General features: G+C 40.7%; 1 protein-coding gene across 2 annotated transcripts; it reads left to right on the plus strand.

Annotated features, from left to right (window-relative positions):
- Positions 1-191: 191 nt before the first annotated feature.
- LOC113172219 (WW domain-containing adapter protein with coiled-coil-like) lies at positions 192-10,531 on the plus strand. Of its 2 annotated transcripts, XM_026375087.1 has the most exons (13): positions 192-508; positions 978-1,011; positions 1,431-1,617; positions 2,719-2,807; positions 5,455-5,570; positions 5,769-5,866; positions 6,034-6,321; positions 7,110-7,226; positions 7,801-7,949; positions 8,134-8,225; positions 8,334-8,517; positions 8,799-8,926; positions 9,000-10,531. In XM_026375087.1, the coding sequence occupies exons 1-13, from the start codon at positions 468-470 to the stop codon at positions 9,067-9,069; spliced, it is 1,593 nt and encodes a 530-aa protein (XP_026230872.1). In that variant the 5' UTR covers positions 192-467; the 3' UTR covers positions 9,070-10,531. The 2 variants fall into 2 exon arrangements, with proteins under 2 accessions (XP_026230872.1, XP_026230873.1); XM_026375088.1 differs by lacking the exon at positions 7,110-7,226.
- Positions 10,532-10,925: the final 394 nt, after the last annotated feature.

The raw sequence follows: 10,925 nt of genomic DNA on the forward strand, positions 1-10,925 counted from the left end.
ACTGAAAATATTATTTTATGCTATCCAATTAATATGTATCCCAATGGTGGCATTTTATCATTGAGTATAGTACATTTTATTTCTTTATTCAAAACAGTAATTTTGTGCCATTTTCGATAATTGCGCTTTTAATTTGAAAGTCAAACAGGAACTTATTTTTCCTAGCAAAACATTACCGAGAAGTCCGTCTGCTGCGTTTCCTCCTGCCTGTGCTGCTTTCTGTTGAGCTGCATCGGCCGAGCCAAGAGCTTACTGTAGCTACATGCCCGTTGATGCACTGAGGGTGGTTTTTAATAAAGACCACCCGCTATGCAGTGCTTGTGTCCGGTGCACGGCTTGTAGGTATTTGTGTGGTAAGACAGACTAAGTGCAGACATCAGGAAGCTGAAGAAAGGAGAACTGTGAGAGCAGACAGACAGGAGGCCACGGTTCCCCCCTAAACACATACACACATCACCACGGCCTTGATGGTGATGTATGCAAGGAAACCAGCAAGAGTCAGCGATGGGTAAATCAAGCACAAACCGTGACATTTTAAAAGGATGTGTTGGGTTTACCTTACTTTAGAATTTGTCGGTTGGTTATTCGTGTTTGCTTCTAGCCGTTAGCCGTTGGTGCTAACAGCTAGCGTTAGCTAACAGCTTGGTTGCAATTAGCTATGGTTTCCGGATATCTCTCTTCGCTAATCGACTAATGTTAAGGCAGTTGTGGCTAACTATCATGGTAACGTAAACCCACCACTCATCATATATTAAGGGCAGCCTATTAAATTATAGGGTTTATATCGGTGATAAGAGAAGCAAACGGCTTTTGCTAACATGGCAAATCAAGCTAACATCGCTAGCTTAACGGAAGCTAAGTAAACATTGCTAGCTAAAAGGAAAAAAAACTGAACTAGCGTTAGCTGGCTAACCTTAAACCGGCTCACAATACACAATAATAATAATAATAATGGTCTCTTCTACGTATCTCCACAGGTGCAACGACAGAAGGGATTCACAATCCTATCAGGTAACATTATTGCATGTTGAATTTGTAAATGATCACCTGTCACTGCTTTCCACCAATGTATTTAATAAGGCATCTGTCACTTTTTCCATTAAAGTGAGAACCCGAAACGTTATATCGCTGCCTTAGAGATGCCTAAACCAATACCCACATATAGCAGCACTTACAGATGACATTAAATAAAAGGAAGCTTTATTTTTAGGTTTTGTACAGAATTGACTCTGTATGTGTTCAGATTTAATTGTTCAACTTAAGTTTAGAACAGGATTTACCATTAATAATGTCAAAAAAAGCCACAGAAACATGATTATTATTATTATTATTGATGTCGTTATCAAGTATAATTCAAATTCAAGATGATTTAAGTATGAGCCTGAGTGTATTTAATGTGTATTTTTAACCCCCCCCCCCTTCCTATTTAGACCCATAAATCTCAGCCAAAGAGCCAGTCCAGCACCTTGCGTTATGACAAGGTGCGTGATGGCTCATCAGATCCCACGCCTCCTTACAAGATGCTGCGGCGCTCGGATGAAAGTCCTGTCAGCAGACACGGAGACGGCACAGGACATGGCAAGCCTAAAACCTCTCACACAGTTAGAGGAAAAAATGGTACGTTTTATATTACAAGTGCTGTTGTAAGAAAAAGACAGCATTTTAGTCCTGCAGTAATCTCACAGAGATAGAAATATACATTCATCGTGGACTCGTTTTGCCATGTGCAGTATACAATAAAACTCTGCAGCTTTAACTGACCAAAGAGAGAACTGACAATATTCAGGAAGTTTTTTTTTATGTTCTCTGACAATGTATGATCTTACAGTTTTGAACCGTCTTTGAGCAGTTCAGTTCATGCTGCCTTCATGCAGGGTACATCACACTGTCTGATCAGTCAGCAAACACCAATTTGCACCCATAATTCTTGTGCCAACTTAGAAGCAGTGACCTTTATGTTTTTCAGTGCAAGGTTGCATAAACATAAAATTGTGCACTCACTTACACACTTATTTTTGAGGATGGCCACAGTGCCTTCCATTATTGGCACTATGTCTTCTATATCTTGTAACCACTGTTACAGTTGTGTTTTGACTTCAGTAGCTTTTGAAACTCTTGTGCCCTCTCCCATCTTTAATAAGTTTCTCAGGCTGGTTTTTATTTGTTCTGCATTTACTTACTATGTACAGCTATGTTGCATTAGATAAAAACCGCAAAAGCTGCGGTATTCACAGGTGTTTTAATAACACTGGGCATGTAGTCAGACTGAAAGAACAGGCACTCTAACTTTTCTTGCATTGAGATTATACTTGGGGACCTGTGTTTTTAATGAATGCCTAATGTGTTAGACCAAATACTCCACTTCAAAATAAAAGAAGTTGGTCCAATTTGGAATTAATTTACTTTTTTTTATTACACTGGGTTGTACCTCGTTTTGCCGATACGCCCCACAACTCACTTTGATTAGATGTCAATGTAGAGTTTGATCAAATACAAAACATTAACCTGGAAACTATCACAATGAACAAATTATTAAAAGATTGTTTTGTTATCCTTTTGCCTTTAGATGTAAATTGCCGCTCAGATGTAAATAATGTAGAACTAAACATTTACGTAAAGGCAATGAAAAACACTTGTCTGCTGTGGCTGTTATTGAGTCTTTATTCCTCTGCAGAACATTGTGTGCTTTTAGTTACTTGGTAAATGGCTTTCTTGCAGGGACCAGCGGCTCTCCTCAGGAGAACTCTCACAACAGCTCCCATCACGGTTCTGACTCGCATGCGACTCAGAGCAAGCCTGCAGACAGGGTAAGATGTTGTCCAGCATTATCTGATCATATACCCTCATCTTTCCCTGAAGAAATTGCTGTCACGCTAGTTCGGAACATGGTATGTGGAACATTATACAGAGGCACCTCTCTCTATGCATACTTTTTATTTTTTTTTACCAAACTCAACAGCAATGCATGGTAGCAACCCTGTGTTTATGTAACAGGCCCCGTCCAATTTTCCGTTTGTCTTGTTGAATGAGAGCCTCGTTTCTTAGTGGTTAGGCTGAGCAAGAAGACCAAATACTCAATATCTAGCATTGTCTGGTTCGACACTGGATTATCAGCACATGCAATAAGTTTCCTGTGGTATAATAAAGTGATGAGGTTGATGTATGCGGCTCCTTGTTATCACTGTGTGTCAAGACCAATGAACAGACCATATCATAGTCATCTTAACTAGATATTAACAAAACTAAGAAATGCTGACCAATGTGCATACACAGCATGGTTTGATTGGAAATATTTGGCCAAAGAACATATTCTCCTTCCTTTTGTGCACTCATAACAAATGAGATGACACTGGGATTCCGTAGAGGAACACAGAAATAGAATAAGAGACTCAGGCATTTTAAAGTTCATTTTTAGAAGATTAAGTGTAAGGATAATAATTTGCTGATATAGGCCTATTGATAGTCATTCCTGTATCAGAAGGCTCTGTTATACTTCCAAGTTCACAAGCCCACAGCAGTTGTTTAACCATGAGCTGCAAAAATAAATGTCCATGTTTTGCAGGGCTGCAGTTGAAAAACACAGATGCTGTTTTAACCTAGGAGTTATTCCAGAATTCTAAATTATATTATACAGACTCTAATATTTTGTTGGACCGCCTTTAGCTTTGAATACGGCACACATTCACTGTGGCATCGCTACATCTATGAACAGATAAGCTTCTGCAATGTCTCAACATTTATTCCCGTCCAGAGTTGCACTGATTTTTCACCAAAATCTTGTATTAATGATGGGAGAGTCGGACCACTGTGTAAAGTCGTCTCCAGCACATCCCAAATTTACTTAGTGGGGTTAAGGTCTGGACTCTGTGGTGGCCAATCCATGTCTGAAAATAATGTGTCATGCTCCCTGAACCACTCTTTCACAATTTGAGCCCCATGAATCCTGGTATTGTCATCTTGGAATATGCCCATACTATCAGGGAAGAAAATATCCATTGATGACAAAACCTGGTCATTCAGTATATTCAGGTAGTCAGCTGACCTCATTCTTTGGGCACATAACATTGCTGAAGAGACACGCTAGACATGATGAGTGCATCACTTCTTACCCTGATGCTCCCATCACTCTGGAACAGGGTAAATCTGGACTAATCAGACCACATGATGTTCTTCCATTGGACAGTTCTTAACCCAGTTTTAGTAGTCTCTTTAGATGTTTTCTTTGCTTGTTTCATGATTCATAATTTGACCGTTCTGAAACAGATTAACATCTTTTCCACGATCCCCAGGATGTGTCTTCAGACAAGCTACTCACTGCATGAGTTAGGGTTAAATAATTGCTGAAAAATAATCATCCATGCAGTAATAATCCAATGGGAGGCTCTTACCCATTTGCTTACAATCCCAAATTATTATTCAAGTCTGTTGATCAATTAGTAAACCTAGTCTCTCCTTGCAGTTTATTGCACAGACTGAAACACTGGACTGGAATACATAACAGGCAATTTATTAAATTGGTTCTCCTTATACCTGACAGGACGTATGTTTCAATCAATATTCATATGTCGTCTTTTTCTCTTGTAAAGTATGGTGTCCCACAAGGGTCACTTTTGGGGGCATTTTTTTATTCCCAGCAGTGCCTCAGTGTTGTCAGAAACCAGAATACATTATGCTCATACCATTTAATCTACGTTAATGTTTTTTTTTGTTTGTTTGTTTTTTTTTTGTACGAGAGGGGAAGTTATAGTCTTCTGTTACTACTGTAACTGCAAAATGATGTGACAAGCTATACCCTGACCCTGGAGGAATAACTGGAGTTGTCATATGTATGTACATGATCAGTAATATTAAACATACATCTCATCTAGACTCAAAAGTTCAAACTCAGGGTTAACCAACCCTAGTCATCGAGGGCTTCTCTCCTGCTTGTATTTTTATTGAAAACAAGCAGGACAGTAACACTTGAGGATCCGGGTTGGCCATCCCCACTCTAACTAAACTAAAACTAAATCCACGGTTCAGTTCTGTCTTCTGGAGCAATGTTACAAGACTGTGTCACAGCTCCAGAATGGAGAGACAGTCTGTCGCGATTATAGCTCTCACAACTGTTACACCCCTAAAATGTATACTGTACATTAATTAACGCTTTTTCATTCTCATTGTGATCACATATGAAATAATGATATAATACATAATCAGAACTCATTTACTTTCAAATCTTTACTTATTATTGGTACTATTTTTTTTAATCAGTGTGTTTCTAATGTTTTAATCTCTGCAGCTGTTAGTTACCATTCACTCCGTACAAAAGCTTTGACAGACCTTGAAAATAGCTTAAGCAGTATATTCAGTCACAGTGTGCTTGAAATCTGCAGTCAGCTTCCATCTCTTCAGTATTATTATATATATTAATTGTCCTGTTCACTTATACCATATCTGCTTCGTCTTTCTCAGCACCAAGAGCCAGCAGATGACTGGACCGAACACATCAGCTCCTCTGGGAAGAAGTACTACTACAACTGTAGAACTGAGGTCTCCCAGTGGGAGAAGCCCAAGGACCTGTTGGAGAGGCAAGCACACCTTTCATCATATTTACTAAAAGTCTGTTTATTCACTGTTATTTTTAACAGTGAATAAATACTCATACAAAGTTGTACACGCCGAGGTCAACAACCTCAGTGTGTCAACAGAATATCGCAGTGAGTATTATAAGTGTAATACACACAGAGTATTTAACTGCAGCCTTCATTCTGTTTACCCTGCTTCAGGGAACAACGACAGAAAGACTCAGTTAAGATGGCGCCAAACAGTTTCCCCAGGGACATGGACTACAGACAAGAGGCCTTGCAGGACAAAGCTACGACGAGTAAGTTGACCTTAGTAGAAAATCTTGGTGACAAGGTTTTACACAGCTGTCTTCTCTTGCTATCAGTTGATTCCTTTCTGGCTGAATATTGTTAGATACAGTTTTGTTCATCTGTTTTTGTACATTTGTCAGTTTCACATTCAGTAATGCTGTATTTGTTTCCACAGAGACCATATCAGGGGACCAGTCCACAGCATCCAACTCCGGCCATTCCTCCACCTCCTCTTCCTCTTCTTCTCAGAGCTTGAACTCTGCTCCTGGTGCTTTAGGTTCCACCCCCTCCACCATGTCCTCATCCACCTCCTCTTCCTCCTCGGGGCAGGTGCCGCAGTCTGTCCAGTCCCCGTCACCAGCACTGCTGCAGGACCCGGCCCTCCTGCACCAGCTCCTTCCAGCGCTGCAGGCGACTCTGCAGATGAACAACGGCAATATGGACATGGCTAAGATCAATGAGGGTGAGGGCACAAAAGATGAACACAGCATCCAGCTCCACAAATACTGCTGTCGTTCATGGCATCACTGAGTCTAAAATCAGTACCACTGTACCACCAGCTCCTACAGAGAGTTTTACATTAGAGGTTGTTGGTGACTTTATTCTTGCTAGTTTAGAGCGTGACGTAGAATTCACATGACTGAATAACTGATTTTACTTCCATTACTGTACATGTGTTGCTTGTCAGTTGTGAACAGTTTCCAATAGCAGCTGCTGTAACGATTGCTGATTTGTATTAGAATATGGCAAGAAACACGCTCAATGTGTTCACAAAGGAAGATAAAAGAAATGCTGAAGTGACTTCGCTGAGTTACACAAGCTTGTGGAACAGTTGGAGGACATGATGTCATGAAGTGTGGCTCCTGAAGCGGCAGCTTGTGTTCACGCAGCTTTTGACTTAGTCCTCCATCTGTGGCAACATCTCCAAACTGACTTAGGTGTTATTAGTGGGTGACTGTATTATGCTTTTCCTAATTCTCGATGGACTCTTATTTATTTAATTGTTTTTTTTAACGGTGCACTCGTTTAACTTCCAAGTTCCTGTGGTTGTTTTCTGGTAGAATTATATTTACATGAAGCAGCTACTCTGGCTGGTGAACAGATGAATATTTTCCACTGATTTTAACCATGTTTTCTGACTTAACTGCGTGTTTGTGCACTCACCTGTCATTTGTCTCTGCTCACTCACCTGTCTGTCTTTGTGTGCGTGCGTGTGTGTGCGCGCACACTTCTCCACTTTCTTCCCTCCAGTCTTGGCAGCTGCTGTCACCCAAGCTTCCTTGCGGTCTGTGCTTCATAAGCTCCTCACTGCTGGACCTGCTTTCAACGTCACTGCTCTGCTCTCAGCTGCTCAGCACTCCAACCAAGGTATGACCTCCCCGCTGTTTCTCACCATCTGCTACACAAACTAATTTCCTTTTTTTTTTTTTTTTTTTTCCCTCTGTGCTCACTGTCCACACAAAGTTAATATTATGCTCTTGACCTATTGAATTCTGCATTTCATGCGAGTTAACTGTGCACTTTGCTTCAGGGGGTTATAGATTGACTCTAGCAATGTGGAAAAACTACATATTACCCTAGTGAAGCTTGCTCATTTCTTAAATGAAGGGCCGTTGCAAGATGTCTGTTGGAAAAAGTTTTCTCAAGTCAGACTTTAGCCGCATTGTATTGAGTGTGAGAAGAAATGGATTTTGAGAGTACTGAAATCACTTTGTTTCAATATCATGAAACTCTCTAATGACTGTAGCTTTTTAATTTTCTTGTCAAATTTTCTTAAGCAAATGTAATGATGCTATTTTCCACACCAACACGGAACTCTGTGCCGGCTTTGTGATGACAGCTAATACTGCCTCTGCAAATACTGACTGTATTTTCATAAGTTTACCCTGATGATGCCCTATTCTTCTACACCAATACCGTGTCTTCCGTATATCTCTTTCAGCTCAGCACTCCAGTCAGTCCCCCGTCTCTCTGCCATCAGATGCGTCATCACCGCGGCCGTACGTCTCACCGCGGAACAGCACGCCACAGAGCAACCAGAAATCCCTTCTGACCGTGCACCCCAGCAGCATCACGTCCTCACAAACGAGGGTGAGCAGCAACACAGAAACAAATAACAGGCGGCTTCGAAGAGTGCAGGGAGCACTTCTTCCTCCCTCTCTGTCTTCTCCAGTTTGTTATGGCTGTGAGATCTTATCATTCTGGCTCTCCACTGCATACTGGCTTTATTTTTATTCTTCTTATTTTCTCCCCTGCTGTCTTTTTGTCTCTTCAGGGCAGTATGTCTTCAGGTAAGCAAGGATCTGTCCCTCTGCCTCAGAGTGCAGAGAAGCGTCCAGAAGACCCCAGAACTCTTCAACAGAGAAGGTAGTTTATGTTTCAAATCAATGGGGGACAAACATAAGGTTCAGAGTAACTAATCTACAGCATTGTTGACAAAAATGCCACAGTTAACCAGTTGTCTCACTCCACCAGCCAGGAGAGTGGGTGTGCAGGATCAAACATTTCCAGTGCTGCATTGCCCCACGTCCCCTCCGGCAGCACCAACCAAACCCAAGTTGACACTCCCACCTGCTTCACTCCCACACTGGCAACTCATTTTGATGAGAACCTCATCAGACATATCCAAGGATGGCCTTCAGAGAACACTGAGAAACAGGTACAGCTCTCTTGTGTTTTATGCGTTTCCCAGTGTGTACATGGCAATACAGCATCGCAGGGAGGCCACAAATCTAGTCTTACACCCACCTCCAAGGATACTTTTCAAACTATACAAATGAGAAAACTTAATTTGTAGACGAAAGTCATCAGTTAGAAAGCTTTTCACAGTCAAGATTGAAGCTTCAATAGTCGTTGATTCTTTTTATTCTAGGTTTGTTGAATTTTGTATAGATTTGTAGCCACAACTTGACAGAAAGCGCCTCTCCTCTTTCCCGGCAGGCGGCTCGGTTGCGCGAGGACATCCACAACATGGGCAGCTTGTACATGTCTGAAATCTGCACAGAGATGAAAAACCTCCGCTCCCTGGTCAGAGTGTGTGAAATTCAGGCCACGCTGAGGGAACAGAGGTGAGACAGGAACGGCATTTGCGTAAACATTTGCATCAGTTCATAATAAAACACCCTTTTTTTTTTACTTTAGAATCCTGTTTCTGAGGCAGCAGAGCAAAGAATTGGACAAGCTGAAGAACCAGAACTCGTACATGGTGTGAGGACCTGTGTGAAAAGGACTTAGATTGATGGATTAGCAGAATGATGGACAAAGAGGAATAGACATGGACAGCACGCTGCTTACAGCATGTTTAATCTCCCTGTAAGAGCAACTGAGAAAACTGTAACAAGACAGCAGCTGATGAGGAGAAGCTCCATCATCCTGAACTAGTCTTTTTTTTTTTTTTTTTTTTTTTTTTTTAAGTTTGTTTTTTTCTTTAAAAAATCTTTTTTTCCAGTGTCATCACATGAATTGCTCTCTCTGAAAAGTGAGACTTCGCTGAGTTGGACACTTTAGCAAAGTGGACATAAAGGACCTGAGGCTCTTGTCAAACAGCACCTTTTTGGACTGTGAACCTTGGATTGTGTGTATTGTATTGGGTTAACTTGTTTTTCTGGTGTGTTTTTGATGTGTAGTGGTCAGGAAAAGATTAATTCTCGGAAAAATGAACTAAAACAAACCATCTCATAATAAATTGGTGTAACAGTTTTCGGGGTGTGGGTGGTGGTGGTGGTGGTGGACGGACATGTCCTCCTCACACGTCACAGATGAACTTTCTCATGCATTGAAATGTATGGATTCAATGGCAGTGATGTTACTAATGTTTTTTTTTTTTTTTTTTTTTGTTCACTAGACTTGTCAGTGCTTTTGCCATCTCGGTGCATCTTCGAGCTGGTTGATTTTACATGTCATGATATTAGCGAAAACTTTCTGGCTGATTTTTTTTCTTTTCTTTTTCCTCTTTCTTCAATGTGCTTCAGCTGTTTTGTCACAGTTAATGGGAATCTTAAGTTCCAGTGGCACAAATTCACTGGGAAATCACGGCTAGTTCTTTCAAACACACACCAGATGTTTCCAAGCCATCCTGAAAAACCCTACATTATTGGACCTAGGTTGGCTGAGGTTGTATTCATTTCTATACCTGCTGGCCCGTTTCTGCTCCCTTCTTTTTTCTTTTTTTCTTTTTTTTGTGTGCGTGTGTGTAATTTGTTTATCTTCCAACAGCAGTTGGGGTAATATTTCATTCCTTTTGTGCAGCTTAGCAATAGATTGTGTAAAAAGAAAAATGACTGGATTGACAGTCATGTAAAGGTAAATTATTATTGCACATGATGAATTACGTCCTTGTCATGATGGAAAAGATGAAACAAAAGATTATTTTTTTCGCCCTAACAAGGAAACTTGTGTTTTTTTTTTGTTTGTTTTGTTTTTTTTTCTGTTAATTTGTGGTCAGCTGTTATGGCTGCAGCCCTTTTATCAACTGACCAGCCACATGCGGCTGCTTTTATTCATGATGAGAGGGTATATACCTGTTTTTTTTTTTTTTGTTTTTTTTATAAGAACACCACATTAAACTGCAGTCGCACATTTCTACACCTACTTGTCTCAGCTTTTCTTTTGCTTTTCTTTTTTTCCATAAGTAGTTTCCACCAAATCTGATGTGCACATGTTTTTGGGGGATGGGGGGGGGGCGGTGGGGGGGGGGTGCAGGCTTTGTATTCCATAAAGTGAGAATAAAATATTATACCACAGTTCCTGCTTGACTTTATTTCACAGATGATTTGTCCCTCCCTCTGATTATGTGAGTGAACTGCGTGCTCTGAGTACATTTCCCGATTGTATCATGCATTTTATTTATTTTGTTTCTTTTTAATTAAAGTGTGCTGTTATGTATCAAGAGGAGAGTTTAGGGTGACAGTTTGTAGAAATGGATTTGGGGCTTATTTAACTGATCTGCTGATTCTAGAGTAGGTTATCTGATGGAGTGCAGCTCTTTCGCTGACCACAAGAAGGTGACACTGAGCAAACTTAGCTCCAATCTGGTTCTGGTTATGGGTGCCGTCTTGCCTCTATCAG

This window comes from Anabas testudineus, chromosome 17, assembly GCF_900324465.2.
Source record: "Anabas testudineus chromosome 17, fAnaTes1.2, whole genome shotgun sequence".
In the NCBI taxonomy this organism is placed as follows: Eukaryota; Metazoa; Chordata; class Actinopteri; order Anabantiformes; family Anabantidae; genus Anabas; species Anabas testudineus.